Genomic DNA, 16,611 nt, shown 5'->3' on the forward strand with positions numbered 1-16,611 from the left:
AGTCATAAAATGAGCTAGACATGGTGGTACACACTTATAATGCTAGCACTTGGGAGGCTGAGGCAGAAGGGTCACCACAAGTTCTAGGCCACCCTAGCCTACATAGTGACGTTAAGGCCAGCCTAATCTATATAGTGAGACCCTATCTCAAAAAAAAAAAAAAAAAAAAAAAAAAGACACCAAAAAAAATTAAAATGCAAACTCTGAACAAATCAGCAACTCAGTTACAGTAAATGACTGATTTGACTTAGGGTTACTTCTCGGAGATTTTCAGGCTTCCAAGCACAGCGTTCTAGAAAATGCTGTAGATCTTCTGGGTTTTTTGTCCATGTCACCAGGTGTCCATGGTCTTTAAGAAATCTGCACTGTAGTAGGAAATGGACTGCAGGAGACAGGAAGCCTGTGTTCTAGGCCCAGCTCTGCAGCTCACTGGCTATGGTCTGAGAACTTCCTGTAACTTCCCTGGGCCTTTGTTTCCTCCTGCACTTTTTTCTGTCTTTTACATTCTTTTCTTTTTTCTTGCTTTCACATTCTATACTTGAACATCAGGTTCCTGGTGAGGAGGATTTCTAAATCCTTATCTGCATTTAGCTTTTGGGGAGTAATTGAGGCATTGTTGGGACCAATTAAGGGCAGAGTGGACATTGTGTGGTCCAGGTCACATCCCAGGAATGAAGGGCTCTCATTCTAGCCTCGGGTCTGGGTGAGAGTTACACATACTCTCAGAGCTGCAGTGCCCTACTCAAGCTGACTGTCTTTTCTTTACTTCACTTTTTCAGAACTTGTGATCCCAGATTCAGCGAATGTCTTTTATGCCATGAATAGCCAAGTGAACTTTGATTTCATTTTGCGCAAAAAGAACTCAGTGGAAGAACCAGTGAAATTGCGTAGCCGGACCAGCTTGACGCTGCCCAGGACAGCTAAACGGGCTTGCTGGAGTAACAGGCACAGCAAGATCACCCTCTGAGCAGGGCACCAGAGACCCCGGCTCATCCAAAGCAGAGTCAGGCTGAGAACAAGCCTGGTGATTGCTACTACCATCCAGTGTTAGCGGGTTATTGGTGAAATCAATGGATATTTATTGAGTACCTGTGGTGTACAAAGCAGTATGTGGAAATGACTTCAACATGAAAAGGACAAATGATTTACTGATCCTCTTTGACTTTTTTGAGACTGAGATACAAAACTATCCACATTTTATATATATGCACACATATTTAGTATATATACATATATGTATATGTATATATATGTATATATATATGATATATTAGAGAGACTTTATGGGATGTTTGGGACTATGGAAAAACAAATTTGCACAATGGCCTGGGAAGTTGAGGTCACTTTTTTAGGGACACAGAAGGAACTGAGAACCTAGTCTTACACTTTCCAAATAAGTAGAGTCAACCCTAAAAGTATGGAATGTCTTTTGTGTCAGTATTACAAGAAATCTAAGCTTTATTTTTCTAAAGAGAGAGGATTACTTTCTCAATCAAGTGCCACCACATTAAACAACTGCAGAGGTTGGAACTGCCACTGGCTGAATGAAAGACCACTTTGGGAAGGGTCTGGATGAGTCAGTGGCCTCTGACCTCTGTCTGCATCTGCTGATTTCTGCTCCCAGGGAGGGCCAGGAAGAGCCCCAGAGGCCCCTGCGGGCCCCCACTGTTGCCATCACAACATCTCTGGAGTTAACACAAGTCTGTTTGATTTCTGGCAGCCCTGTTGTTTCTGTTTTATCTCCTAAAGAACATATCATAATCATTCTTGCACAAAAGCCATGCTCTTTGGTAACTTATCAGCCAGAAAAGAAAACACAAAAGAACAGTGACTCATTTGGACTCCTACCTGTCTTGAATGCCACTACTTTATGGCCTTCTCTGATTTGCCTTTTGCATGTAAACCTGTATGTCTGGAGTCTTCTGCCATCTGGATCCTAGTCCCTCTATATTATGTGCAATTTGTTCCTCAGGTGTAGAAAGTTCTACTGAGATTGATTACATTTGATTAGTTTGAGCCTGTGAGCTCCCTGTTCCAGGCCCTGCAGAAGACATTCCCTGTGATAGCAACATCCACTTTACTTTTATAGTGCTCTGGTGCCTGGTCCTGGGAATAGAAGCAGGAGTGCATACTTTATCTAGCTCTTTCACAAAGAGGTACATTCTTCCAGATGGCGTCAATAGTGTTCTTTTTTCAGCGCCCATATTTGCTATCAGTGTCACTGTTCAGCGACATTTCTGTCTCTAGTAACACCATCGTACTCTCCCTTCTGCATCTGAGCTATGCTGGGGTTTGAACTAAAAAGCCATAGGTGGGACACTGACATGTAAGAAGCACTTTCAAATTGTAATTTCTTCTTAAGAAAAGAAATCCCCAAATATCAGTTTTTATTCCAAAAATAAAGACAATAAACCCAGAAAAAAGAGCAGGTTATAATGTGGAGCTTTTGTCCCTCTGCTCTTGTATTACAGCTCCCAAAGGTTGGGTGGGATTTTTGTTATATAAAGAGCTGTATGAATTCTGCAAGAAACACCAGGAAATGTATAGAGATTTGTGTTGATGGACCAAAGAGTGAGCCAGGAAGGCCTCAGATGTCCTTGGTCTTTGTAGGAGATCGGGCTGTGTTGTATAGAGTGACTGGGTTTCAACTAGCCAAAAAGCACTTTGTTCTGTGAGCCCCTTTTGATTTGTGCTTCTGTGCTTGGGAGAAGAGATGCCCAGGGTCTCAGCCATCAGGAAGATTGAAGGAATGTAGCCTCGAGCTGACTTTCTTGCTATGAAGGTCACAGCGAAAATGTAAAACTATCGGTCTCATTAAGGGTGTGCTACCAAGACATACCTGTTGTGCCCATGTGCTCACCCTGTGTATTTATACTGTACATGTAGATCCTAGATTTATATACTGCATTGTAAAAAATATATTTACCTTTTTTAAAAAGACAATGGAAATTCCACGTAGATGAAACATGGCCTCATTTATTTAATGCCACTTTACTTGTCTTAGATTTGCTTAATGGTGGACAGCAGGGCAGTGTTTCCAGCTGTTTGCATGCTTGTCTTTTTTGCATCCCCCTCATCTGTTTATCCTTTGGTTAAACTAATAAACTGGTTTGGGACTTGGTTGGCATGTGCTGCCAGACCCAAAGGGACTGTATCTGGAGTGTTCATCAGTGGGGCTCTGGGTTCCAGAAAGGTTGGTAAGCCTTTCGTGAGCCCACTTGGTATCAGATGGAGGGAGCAGTTGGAAAGCCAGCAGCAGCGTGGGAGAGAATGGTCCCCAGCAGCAAGTGTCCCGAGCATTTAGGGGGAAGAATGAAGACTCAGGAGATAGCAACAGAGGTGGTGCCTTGCTGGGGTGCTATTCTTAGGAGTCACGTACTGGGGATGTCCTTATAAAATCCACCTTAGAAAGAGGAGCCAAGATAGTAGTACTCTCCCTTCTTTCTGAGCTATGTTCCCATTTGACAGTAGCTGCCCACGTGATCATCTTGCAACCTTCTATGGTTCTCCAGAAGCCAGAGAGTGGGGAAAGGTCTTCCCAAAAGGCATTCAGGCTGAATCTGACTTTACTCAACACAGTGTATTGTCTTTCTGTACTGTTTCCAGAAGTTACCCAGAATTATCTTCTGATGGATTACTAAATGAGCCCAAACTATTAACATTTTGTGTTACATTTGGGAGATACTGATGGAAATTTAGGGGGAGAGAACTAGGCATTTTAATGGTAATTGACACTGTGGGTTGGAGCAGGAACAGATTTCTATCTCTGCTGATGGTTCACTGTTTTTTCAAGACCATCCTAGAGCACCGTTTCCCTAGTCTTGTCTCTATCCAGAAACGGGGCTTGGTGACTTTTGCCAGAGGTAATGATGCATTTAGATTTCCTTCTTTGGAGCATTTCCACATTCTTCCTGCGGCACCAGGCCATCAGGAAGCAGATAGTGTTGCTGACATGCTCCTGCTTCAGTGATGTTGAGAAGTTCCTGATGACAACGCTCTTCTACAGATGCCTACGGTTCTTAGGTCGTGTTTTCCATCACTGTTCCCCTAGAATCTCTCTTAAATACCTCTGCAAGGGATGTGTCAAGTTAGGCTAGGCTACATTGAAGCAACAAACCAAGTAATTTAGACTAGGTTTTATTTTTACATTACAGTGCCAGTGTCCTATCATGTCAGGCAAGTCTCTGGAGGCTTTTCTGTGACAGTGGTCCAAGGGTCCAGCTGGCTTTCGTCTTGTAACTCTGCTGTCTCAGCTTTTTCTTACAAGTCACAGTGTGGTATGAAAAGCACAAAGTCACCCTGTTCTGCTCATATTAGACAAGTGACACATGCCTCCATTCATAGTCCATAGTCCATAGCCTGTGACCCCAGTGTGAGTTCAGGGGCGATGGGAAATTTAGAGCATTTGGGTACCTGGTGGGCCTAGCAGTTCCTATCTCTTGAGATTTGTGTAGTATGAAGGAACAGCACTCATAGACTCTTGTGGTTGGCCTGGGGAAGTCATGTCCTCAAGCCCCTGACCTCCCACCTGGGTGAGCAACTAAATGTCTACATGTGAGTTGGAAAGCTGAGAGGTGGCCTTCCCCACATGGACCTGCAGCACCCTTGGGGGGGGGCTCAGCCTGCTGCTTATCTGGGGAAAGACGGACACAAGGAGTTGGAGGGTGGCCAGGATTCCTGCAGCTTGCTCTCCTACTGTGGTCCAAAGTAGTTTATGGAGACAGGCATGTGGAGCTTGTGCAGTATCCCTAGCAGGCCTGTGGGTTTTGTAATGTAGACCAGTTTTTATGCAAGGACAGCCAGTATGAAGCCACCAGGAGCTACAGCACCTCCTTCAGAGCCAGAGGGATGCAGTGATTCTGAGCAGGGCTCACCTTCCTGAATGCTTTCTCACTGCAATCTACAGTGCTGCTGGATCCTCCCTCCTCTGCCTCTGAATCTTTCCTGCAGGAAGGGGATCGTCACTCCCAGGTCCCTATCCAAGAAAGCTCAGATGCACAGCTGTGCTGCTATCCACGGGCATGGCGCCCCGTGAGCATGCAGCAAGCGGGCTGCTTGCTCAGCCCCACCTCCGCCCTTCTCTGCTGTTGCGAGGTTAAAGCCTTTCTCACATTAAGAACCAGGCTGTCTCTGCTTCCAGCTCAAGCCTCCCTCCCCACACTCTTCCCATCCACTGTCTCCTCTTTTTGGCTTGTGCACTTGTGTTACTGCCTCCAGCAACTGGCCTCAATTTGTCTTCTCCCATTGCCTACCCTTCTCTCCTCAACTCAGTCCTGAGTAGCAGAGCTTTGGGGATGCCACTGGGGAAGCTGCCACTGCCCTTGCCTCTCAAATTCCAAAGATTGTGAGCTTCATCTCCTTCCACACAGATGTGCACTAAGCTGCTTCTTCCCCTGTGCACCTTTAGTGACCACCGTTCCCTTAAAGTCGTTATAGTTCACACTGGCATTTTAAAAAACAGCTAAAACTGCTCCAGTCACATAACTTAGAAAACTCAACCCCAACTTAAGAGTCAGCTTCAGACTTTCAGTGCCCTTTTGAGAGAGGATAGATATATGATCACTGGCTGTTTCCTAAGCTTCTGCAGAACAGAAAGAGTTGCTCACTCCACCCTGAAAATCAGGTTCCTTAAAGTTAAGAGTCTAGTAAGGGCCCAGAGCAGCCCTCTGGACCCACAGGGGCTTGGAAGCAGGCAGTTTGTTTCTGGTTTGGAAGCCCCTTGGAAGCCCCAGGTTGCTTTGATATGGCAATTTTATTAAAATGTCCATTGCAGAGGAAGCCAAGCTGAGGAAACTAAAGAGAGGGACATTAAAAAAAATAAATGCAATAAATGAGAAATGAAGAGAAACCAATTCTCAGAGATGATTCTTCATTGTTCCCACCCCTTTCCATGGCCAATGGGAGGATGGCTTTGGGCTGACAGCGGCATAGCTGGTGTGGCTAGAACAACCCAAGCAAAGATCATCTGAAATAGTAACACATCACAGGAGAAAGCAAAGCAAAATGAAACAAAAGCAAGGGTATGAGGCCATTTTAGTTAACCTCAGAAAGAAAGCTGTTGTCTTGCCCAGCGAGAAATTTGAATGGAACCACCCTTGCGATTCAATTCCATGTCCAATAATTCTGTTGATAAATTCCTCCTGAAGACTCACTTAAATTCCTCGTCATAAGAGGAGGCACTATTTTCCACAGTACTGGGGATTGAACCCAGGGCCTTGCTACTGAGCTATATCCCAACCTCTTTTTTAAAATGTTTTATTCTGAAACAGGGTTGTGCCAAGTCAGTAAGTTGTCCAGGCTCAGCACCCTTCTGACACAGCCTCCTACAGTGCTAGCATAGCAGGCTCATGTCAACACACAGCTCCGTGTAAACTTTTGTAACATAAGATGTACCATAATTTACCATCACTTATTTTTCTTTTGTAAGTAGGCAAACAGAAAAGCTCGGCCAGCAGTGTTGTCCTTGTCTTAGCTGCCCCGCAGAACCATGGCAGCTCCCAGGGGCCCCTCTCTATCCACAGCCCTTTTAGCTCTCCTCCTACCATATGAATCAGAACATCTCTGTTCTACACAGGTCCTTCCGAACATAACAAATCTCCTTATAAAGCATAACCAGGGCACACTGATATCATCCAAGGTAGCTTCCTCTTAGGTGTCTGGGCTATCACTCATTTCTTCTCAAATTTTCATTTTAACTTCACTTTATCATGACACTCCTTAATAAATGAATTTGTTGTCAGTAGTGAAGATCATTTCTGATCATTTCTTTCCCCTTCCCTCTATCTGAAAGAATGTCCTAAAAGCACATTGTAGAAAGCCTAGAAAGAGTTGTCTTTATTTTAGAGTCACCAGTTGGAGGGATTTGTTTCAATCATAAATGAAAACTTGTAAGATTCCTAAGTTTGCAGCTGAATAAGAACCTTTGTTTTTGATACCATATGACAGAACTTCGGCACTGTCTTTTAGGGAAGTAACCAAGCCTAGAATTCTCCAGAAACAATGGCCAGTGCATTTTAGAATCAACCCACAGAGTGAAGGTAGAAACCTTGCTTTGTCTTCTTTATCTAGTATCTCTTTCTTGTCACTACCGCCAACACAGCCATAGCACTTCCTCCTACTGAGTCCCTCATCACTTCCAGATAGATCTTTGCACAGTTGTCCTTTCTCTAAGACTGAAAAGCTTCCCTACTTGCAAGGCCCAGCTCTCCTACACTCTTGGGCTTCCCATACTCCAGTCTAGTGCGAACCCAGAAATCTCAGCAATGTTGGCCATCAACCAGTGTTTGAATAATCAATGACCGATCATAATTTTGAGCTAAGATTTTTCTTTTAATTTTTCACAAAGAGCTCCAAAAGGCAAATTCTTGATCAATTTTAAGCCCTGAAATAGCACAGCAAGATGGATAAAGCAGGATGTGGGCCTTCAGCTCCTGATCACCAGGATTCTTGCAGGAGACCCCAGGGAACCCAAAGCAAGGCCCATGTGCAGGTCTTCTTCAAACTGTAAGTGCTCACGCCACCCACAAGGGCACCAGCACTGCTAAAGTCAGACTTGTCCAGAAGATCCCTCCTGGATCCTCAAGGGGATCCAGACAGGTTTAACGTCGGAGGCAGAGAGAGCAGGTGCCAGGACTAGGAGCAGAGTCTCTGTGCTGATGCCTCATGTGGAACCACGCAGGTCAGGTGTCCTAGTTTAAGGCCAGAATGAAGACAGGACAAATAAAAAGGTCAAAGAACCTTTGGACTGCTGATGAGATGATTTTGTAAAGGAAATACCAGCTCTGCAGTTTACAAAGTTCGAACATTGGGAAGTAGACCTGAGTAGGGGAGAGCAAAGCATGGGCAGATGAGCCAAGAGCTTCATTCACAGTAGAACAATTCTAGTCTAGAACTCCAGAAATTAAATCCAATGTATTTAAGGAATGACAATTCTTAAAACTCGTCAGACCAGCTGACGGGGGTAGTGGGGGAAAGGGCAAAAGTTCTCTACTAAACAAAGCACAAAAATCAACTCAATCTTCCTCTACTTCCAACACCCTAGCCACTTGTCACCCCATAAAAAAATAATTAAAACCAAGCACACTAACACACACTCAAATACGCAGACAAAATACCCAATACCCAACAAAACCTTAGGAACCACCTAAAGGTTTTTCACTAGCTTCCCAGGTGCTCTTCCTGTTTTTCTAGAAGAGTCAGGCTCTGACAGTTCTGTCCAAGCAGTAAAAACTGGAGTTGGGCAATGCCCCTTTTCTCAGTTTCCTGGCTTATTAGTCAGTGGAGAAAAATAACAACAATGAATCAGGAAGAAAGGTGATGGTTGAGACGAACCATTGGGAGATATCCTAGGACGCCAGAGAGGGGATCTGGATATGATCGCATAGTCCAACCCTGGATTTTACATCAAGTCAGTCTATGAATAAAGCAGAAAGGAATTTCAGGGGACATCTTCTAAGAAATGGTGTCTGCCTAGGATTTTGGCTCCAAAAACTTACTTTCCTGATTGTTAGCTTAAATCTGTGCTCCATCATTTCTACTGGCCAAAATCTCTCTCCTTAAGTGCAGAGTAATTTGTTTTTGAATGGTTAGGATCCCCAGACAGGCCTCCTTGCATGAGCCAGGCTGGGAAATTCAGGAGACTCAGATGGTGGAACAAATGTGTTGATACTGGTCCCTCCCTGGGCTGCAAGGAAAGCTTGCAACATCTGTTTCTCTGCCTCATCCTTCCAACAATGCTTCCCCCACGTTTTGTAAAATAAATAATTTGAAATATAATGAACAACCAGGGAAGGGAAGCTGCTGGCCTGCAAATGTACTCTATTAAGAGGAACTCATAAAACTCACACCTGCAGCTTGTTCCCAGACTAAGGCATAGAGCAGAAGGTGTGGGGTGCTGTAGTAGCCTGTGAACCCCAGGTCAGGGCAGGACTCCCCCTGCCTGTACCCTGCATATATTATATTTATCCTTATAAATACAGCATCCTGGCTCAAGAGGCCACAGTAAAAGGGCCACAGGTTGAGTCCTTTCTTCCTTCAAATATCTATCCAAGCCCCTCAATATCTACCTACCATAGTTTAGTCACATGGAAAACTGGACATGTCTTTATAAGTGCCCAGTTGCCATGACAGTCAAGGGCTACATCTTAGTCAGATCCCATTACCATCTCTATCGGGCAATGAGGCTGACAATAAAAAAAATTACTTTACAATAAGGCTCATGACAGAATTCCTTTAAATGAAAAGCCCAATTAATGTAATTTTAAATGTTTTGATTCTCTCACTCAAAAAAACCCTTGTTATAGGCATAAGTTTTCAAGATCACATAAAATGAACTAACTAGACCAATAAATGTAGCCTAGTTGGCTTGGAGTTTTAAAGTCACACCTGTCACATAAAATGGACAATCCAGACCAATAAATGTGGTTCAGTTAACTTGACTGCTTTGACTACCTACTGACTGATGTGACAGCTTGGTGAATCAGTCTCTTGGACAAAATTCTGAGCCATTTTGGTACCCTAATATGGACAGTAGTGTCAGGTAGCCAGTGAGCCAAAGAATTGGGTGTCTGGACTGAAGCTTAACTTACCAGTTCTCATAAGGCCTATCTTCTAGCCATAATAGAAATTTGAGTTTAACTTGTCTACCACTGTCCCCTGTCAAAAATATATTAATTTGGTCCATCAGATCAGACCACTTTGGTTAGATGATTGTGACCACTAAAACAACCTGCAGTGAACAAATGAACGGCCTTTTAGAAAATCCAAACAGCGATGAACCAGTGTGGGCCCCAGTTTGGGGAGCCTTTAGAGCTCATCCTTTGAGGGCACAGTGTCCAGGGAAGTTGGCGATGGCAATGCCTCTGTATTCTTGGCATTGCTGTGGATGTGACCTTGCTTCCGTGACTTCCAGGAATGTGTCCTGTCCCAGTCTGTTGCCACTGTCTCATTATCCCAGATGGTCGAGGTCTCTGTGTCACTCAAGTAGCCCGGCTGGCCTGTGTAGTGCGTGGGATAGATGAGCAGGGGTTCTGCTGAGAAGGCTTTCAAGTCCCTGGATTCATAGTACTCTTTGTACTCAGCTCTGAAAACAAGAAGTACACAAGCACATGAGGGGCGGAAGCCTTAGGGGACAGGTGAGAAGAGCAGAGGGGCCCTGCATGTCACCTCTGAAATTGCTATGAATTCATTGCTTTATTTTTTAAGTTGTGTCCTTTGTGATAAATTTTAGGCTACAAACACCATACACATTTGTTTAAAACTTTCAGAAGATCCAAACACAAAGAAAAAAGGTCAGGGTATTTCTGGTGCATTTGGATAGAAAACTTGAATGGTTTGATTGAGGTTATGCTAAAATTAAGTCTAATGTACCATAATGATAAATAAAGATGAACAGTTTACAAAAAGTGCCTTGTTCCTGTACTGATAAATTAAGATATCTGAGATGTGGACAGCAGCAGGGGGCTGAGTGACATGGTGAAGGTTTGGAGAAATACCAGAGGGCCTGAGCACTCCAGTCCCCAGCTCACTGTTCTGAGTCCCTGAAAGTGTGACGAACAGGGAACTTGGCTTCCCTCCCAGGGCTCTTGTGCTGGTTACATGAGGTGATATCTATATTGTTCCTTGGTCTGGGAGCGGAATAAATATTAGGTAAATAGCTATTAATTTGTCTTTGGTCTTGGGGACAATGATTTGTTTGACCTACAGGTCTCTGCTAAGGTACTGAGGTAGAGTCAATCTCTCTCTCTCTGACATGCTGCACATAAGACAGTAAGAAACTCTATTATTACAGAGGATGGGTGACAAATGATAAAGTGCAGCATAGGAAATCTCAATGGCAAAATGAAGGCCATCTAATTAGACAACACCCAGCAAGAGAATAAGGAACCTTGTTTCCTACTCCAATCCCGAATTTCGGAATCACTGGTGGAACAGCTATTATAGGTAGTATTTAGGCTAAGCGCTAAGGACACACAGCATATTGGGGAGACTGCGACACACAGCCATCAATTACCACATCTCTTGCTAAGCGCTAGGCTAGTGGAAGCCCCTACTATATTCGGAGCATCACAATGCCTGCTTCACAGAAGCTCTGCTCAGGCGCCTCATATAAGCCTCTGAACTTTCATACATCTCTGTGAATGCAGGTACCACAATGTATTGCAGTGATTTCAGTGTTCCCAACCAGATCCTGAGCTCTGCAAGGAGGATTGCCACTGCCTGGCCTGCAGTGTATAGTAATGGAGCTGAATGAACTGAAAATTTTGGACTGCTGAGGAGAACGACCTTCACCATACGGTGTGTGAAGTTATGTAAGTTAGAAGAGCAAAGATAGGAATAAATCTGAGTGGATTATGTCCTACACATTGAATATTAAAGAAAACCACTGACAGGAGTCTCAACATCTCTTCTTTTTTTCCTTATCTGTTAAAGGGAATAATCACTTGAAGAAGCCTCTCTTGGTGACAATTATAGAAAATCATTTAGGAAAATAACAAAATTTTGGAAAATGTCCAGTACTACCCAGAAAGCATAACTCATGAATAGGCTGTGTTCAGGCGATAAGTGGGCAGCTGTAGGACACTCACACGGGATGCTTGTTGTACATGATTGGCAGAAACTCATCCACGGGTAGCATCTTCCCAAAAGGATCAGCTCCAACCAGCTTCTGTGCTCCTTCCAGAGAGATGACGTAGCCCAAGGTCCAATAGGAATAGTCAGCTTCAACCAGATTTACAACATTGGGTACTGCTTTCTCTGGTTCTTTTACTTGCATCCTCTTCCTACCAATGTAACTACAAGGAAAGAGGTAATGGAGAAAAATTCCAGCTTGAATATTAGTCATTAATGAGAATGAAGGAAAGCTTTGATTTAAACAAACATCTTGTAAGTATGGAACCACTGTGTTTTCTGCTAAAATTATCGCAGCACAAAGCACATGACATCTTTCACCATGACTGTCATTTGCCACTTAACACCCCAAGTATTCCTCCCCTTAGGTGACTGTGCTTAAGCCAGAAAGTTAAGATGTAAAAAGATTCAAAGAGCTGCAGTTTTTGGAAAGGTGGCATGGGATCTCCAGCTGTGTTTACAGAGGTTGGAAAGGAACAGAAAAAGGACAGATGTGAGAATTCTGAGTTTGCTGTCTTCACATCCCCAGAGTTTTAATCTTGGATGTTTGTGTGTAGTTCTCCAAGTGGTGGTAGTAAACACAGGACAGAAAAAACTGAGGGAAAGGAACAGTCTCAGTACAAGATGACCTAGAAACTCAATAGCAGCCTGAAATTGTTCCTTCTGGGAATTAGGAATGGCAGCTCCTGAAAGGCTTTCTTCCCTGGTACTCACTTAGGTTTACCCAGCTTCCTCCCAGGCATGTTGCTGTGAGGAGGGCATCTAAGCCAGCTTCATCCTTCATGAACAACTTCTAGCACACAAGACGTACCTTCAGCCATTTTTGTCTTGCCACAGACCACTCCCAGCACTGTGACCCATTACTTTTGTCTGGAATCTGTTCTATTGGAGCTTGACTGGAGTCTCTGGACTGCTGGTAAAGCAGTGCTTCCTCTATCTTGTACTCAAAGGTCTCTTTCAACAGTCAAGGGATTCTCCCCAGTCAGTGCACATCAGGATTTGTAGAAGATATCTAGGTGCCATCTTCATTTCTTCTGAGGACATGAAACAATGTCCTCTTAGCCAGTGTCTTCTGACTATAGTGGATGAATTTCTCTAGAATATCACTTCATAGATGAGAGATTTCAAATGAACTCTTGAGGGGTTGGGGAGATAGCTCAGTAGAATAAGTGCTTGCTTGGCAAGTGCAAGGCCCTGAGTTCAATCCCTGGTACCACAAAAAAAAAAAAAAAAGTCAAATGAACTCTTGAAATGTTGCTAGCGGGACTGAGTTTACACTCTTACTAGCTTAAGTTATTTAAATTTAAAAGTTGAAGTTTTTTAAAATCTTTTTTTGTTGTTTCTGTGAAACAATTTTAATATTTAGTAGGACTACCATTTAACAGATGAAAATTTATGTTCTGGATTTTTTTTTTTTTTTTTTTTTTTGTGGTGCCAGGGATTGAACTCAGGACCTTGTACTTGCCAGGCAAGTGCTTACTCTACTGATCCATCTCCCTGGCCCTTATGTTCTGGACTGATATGTGTTCCAAGTGTAGAAACACACAGGAGTTTGAAACTTGGAACAACAACAAAAACCATCTCAATAATGGTTTTAAAATACTAATTACATGCTAAAATAATAATACTTGGATATATTGGGTTAAATAAAATATTAAAACTTATTTCACCTAATTTTTTTAACCTTTTTGATATGATTACTAGAAAATTAAAAATAACATGTGTGGCTCATATCATATTTCTACTGAAGAGTACTTCCTGATGATTTTAATTCAATTATTTCCATTTTCCAAGAAACTTTAATGTAGCAATCATGGACAGGTGATTAGTTTTCATGTTTTGGGTTTAAGCAACATTTGTTTCTTGGTAAAAGTTGAAACTGCAATCCAGTGAGTCCCTGTCTTAGAGGAGTCCTGGCCCAGGGATATGTTCCCAGTTCAGATTTGTTCATAAATAACATGAACAAATGGTATAGTATGGTATAACTGTAAATGTAAACTATTTTTATTTTTGCAGCAAGTATACAGCAGCACAACCACGGCAAAGTTCCACTGACGTGTGAGTTATTTTCACTATTTGTTTGCATCTGTGAACATTCATTTGTCCTACAGGGCCTGCTCCTTTCTGAAAGTTCACAGCTTGAATAGTCATAAGTTGGAGATTTACTGTAGTTCTTTGAGATTCTGTGATACATTGTGATGGAATATTTTGACTTCATCAGGCTGTGAAATCGAGAGCCTTTCCGCCCTTACATCCTTCCCAGGACAACCATCCGTCCTTCCTGGGTCTGGTGGTACTGTGTCCTGAGCAATTCAGCAGTCAAGGTACAAGCGGGGCATGTGGCCCACTCCAGGCCTGGGGTTTCGGAAGTTGAACCTTCTTCAATTTGAGTACGATTATAAGGCTTCAGTGAAAATTGTTCCTGCACACCACTTGTCATGTGGGTATGAAGTGGCTAGCAGGTTGCAGGCTCGTGAGGCCCCTACCACAGGCTACAAAACATTGATTCAGGAGGACCAATGTGCAGCCATAGAAGGAAGATGTGGAGAGAACAGTGATCTCATCAGCCTGCGAATTCTGAACCGAGTCACGTGACTGATACCTGACACGGAGCAGGTCTCTACTTATTCTGCAGTGCTGATTTGGGGGCCTACCTCCCTCACGTAGTTGGGCCTTGGCTGCATTTCTTTTGATGGCAGCCCATTTTCTGAGAGAACAAGTATTCTACCCAAGGCCACCGGTTAGCTTTCCTCTGAGGATGGGAGGAGCAGGTACAACTCAGCTACTGTAGCTGCTCCAAAGGAGCTGGCTCTGACTTAACAAAATTTGCCTTTAACAAACAGCTGGGGACTGAACAAAATGGGTGGGAAATTTCTACTTCATTTGTGGGAAAGAGAAAGTGTTTTTTTGAGAAAGAGAGAAGAGAGAAAAAGAAAGACCAAACCCTAAGGAACTCCTCCTCCCTGCACCCAGCTGTTAGTATTCTTCCTGTTTCACAACCTCATGCAAAACCCAGGGGCTCTCCCGCTGAGCCCCAGGTTGCATCTCACCAAGGAATGTGGGGTCTCTGGTCTCCTAAGTAGAACTTCAAGTAGGCCATCAGGGGCCGGCCAAATAGCTCAGCGGATTAAAGAGCTACAAGCAGGCACAGGGGTCCCAGGTTCCATCCCTGGGCCTGTGCGGGCCCAACCCCCAGGGTGCACTGAGAAGGCAATTGAGACTGGGCATGGTGGCACATGCCTATAATCCTAACTCTTGGGAGGCTGTAACCAGGAGGATCACTATGAGTCCGATCTAGTAGTGAGACCCTGAACATCCTGTAGATCCTTCCCTAAAATAAAACAAAACAAAACAAAACAGTAGGCCATTGGAGTCATGTGCTTGAATGACTACCTCGTCTTCCTGCTCCGTACCCAGCATGTTCCCCTCTGCTTCACAAGTGAGATTGTCACTGTGCATCCAACTGGTGCTCAGAGCCATATCTTGGCTCTGTCAGAAGGTTCCTGAACTGCAGGAAGATTCCAGCCACAAAGAATCTCCTGTAGTTTCTTACCTTGAAGAGTAAATGGATACAAAAGCAAGTGGCTAATGCACTTTTAGGTCTGCAAACATTTGTGGAGTGAAAACCAGGCGATGAAAGCCCCAGCTCTGTCTCCTGCCAGCTGGGGAGGTGGGGCTTTTCTGGTCCTTGGAAAGAACTGAGTGCCTTTCATGCTCTCTAATGAGTTTATCTTGTTACTCACATCAGTTCCCAGTCCAGCTGCGCTTGATCAATGTCATCCATCAGCTTCATCAGCTTTTTCTTGAACTGATGCTCAAAGCGCACATCATCCTCAATAACAAGAGTCTTCTCAAGTTCTCGGTCAATTACCTGCAAAGGTCATCAGTGGGAAGACACCCTATGAAAATTTCATTAGGAAAATAAGTATATGGAAGTCAAGGGTACAGTAACATAATTTGTAATAGCTCATAGCTGGATTCTAAGCAAAGGCTTATCAATTGGAATGGATAAACTGCGGTCTATCACAGTAATGAGAATGTAAGATCTACAGCTACATGCAGTGTTACAGGTAAATCTCCTAAATGTAATGCTGAAAGGTTGCACATTCCAGGTGTTTTTATTCACAAAACAAGAAAGTACAAACAGACACAAATTACTCTATGCTGTCAGAAGACAGGAGGGTGATCAGTCCTGGGCACTGGTGACAGGGAAACGCATCTGGGATGCTGGTAACCTATTTCTTGATCTGGAGGATGATTAACATGACTGTGTTGTTCAGTTTGAGAGATCTCCCTGAACTGTATCTTATGACCTAGATACTTTTATATATCTATCAAACTTCATTTAAAGTTTAAAGAAAAAAGGAAGGCATAAACTAGACAATTAAATGAACGGGATCATGGGCTCTTTCATAGAGAGATGCTATCATTTTGTGTAGGAACGGAATCATACTCAGGAACCCCACCCTCCAGTTCCACCCCCATCAATATCTTGATCTGTAAGGCATGGGTTCTGGCTTACAGATTCTAGCTCTGCTTTCTCTTATCTGGAAAGTTAATTAAATTTTCCTTCTTGAGTTAAAGCAATACATCCCCTTAATCTACCTCCCAAGACCTCTGTGTGATTTCTCAGAGGAATGTCACATAAATGACAACATAATGGACACATAAAAGGCATGCCTGTTAAGAATGAGAATTAACTAGCAAGAGTATAGCTCCCAATATATGGGGGTCTTCTTCTGCTACCACTCTAAGTGGCAGTAAGCTGCCCTCCTTGTTGCTCTGTTGCTGGACTTGGGCCTGAGGGAGACACAAGTCAAGAGCAATTCTCCAGCATATTTCCAGGACAGCCATGGGCTTACTTTCTGTCTGAACCGACAAACCCCCTCTTCGTTTCTCCTTAGTAGAAAAGTGCTCTAAGGCTTTATTTACCTCTTTCCAGACAGAGTAGTGACTAAGAAAGCAGCCGATCTCCCCCCTGGT

General features: G+C 43.5%; 2 protein-coding genes across 2 annotated transcripts in view; one reads left to right on the forward strand and one right to left on the reverse strand.

Moving 5' to 3' along the window:
• Nucleotides 1-9,198, forward strand: part of Rgl1 (ral guanine nucleotide dissociation stimulator like 1) — a 291,802-nt gene extending 282,604 nt beyond the window's left edge. The window contains exon 20 of the mRNA XM_023706870.1: nucleotides 780-9,198. Within this exon, the coding sequence (XP_023562638.1) occupies nucleotides 780-967 (188 nt within the window). The 3' untranslated portion in view covers nucleotides 968-9,198. The remainder of the gene's footprint in view (nucleotides 1-779) is intronic.
• A 97-nt stretch (nucleotides 9,199-9,295) lies between these two features.
• Nucleotides 9,296-16,611, reverse strand: part of Colgalt2 (collagen beta(1-O)galactosyltransferase 2) — a 112,817-nt gene continuing 105,501 nt past the window's right edge. Inside the window, exons 9-12 of the mRNA XM_004646604.2 lie at nucleotides 16,561-16,606; nucleotides 15,372-15,499; nucleotides 11,586-11,792; nucleotides 9,296-10,081 (exon numbers count right to left, since the gene is read on the reverse strand). Coding sequence (XP_004646661.1) covers nucleotides 9,805-10,081; nucleotides 11,586-11,792; nucleotides 15,372-15,499; nucleotides 16,561-16,606 — 658 coding nt within the window. The 3' untranslated portion in view covers nucleotides 9,296-9,804. The remainder of the gene's footprint in view (nucleotides 10,082-11,585; nucleotides 11,793-15,371; nucleotides 15,500-16,560; nucleotides 16,607-16,611) is intronic.

The sequence above is a fragment of the Octodon degus genome, unplaced genomic scaffold (assembly GCF_000260255.1).
Source record: "Octodon degus isolate 3935 unplaced genomic scaffold, OctDeg1.0 scaffold00273, whole genome shotgun sequence".
In the NCBI taxonomy this organism is placed as follows: Eukaryota; Metazoa; Chordata; class Mammalia; order Rodentia; family Octodontidae; genus Octodon; species Octodon degus.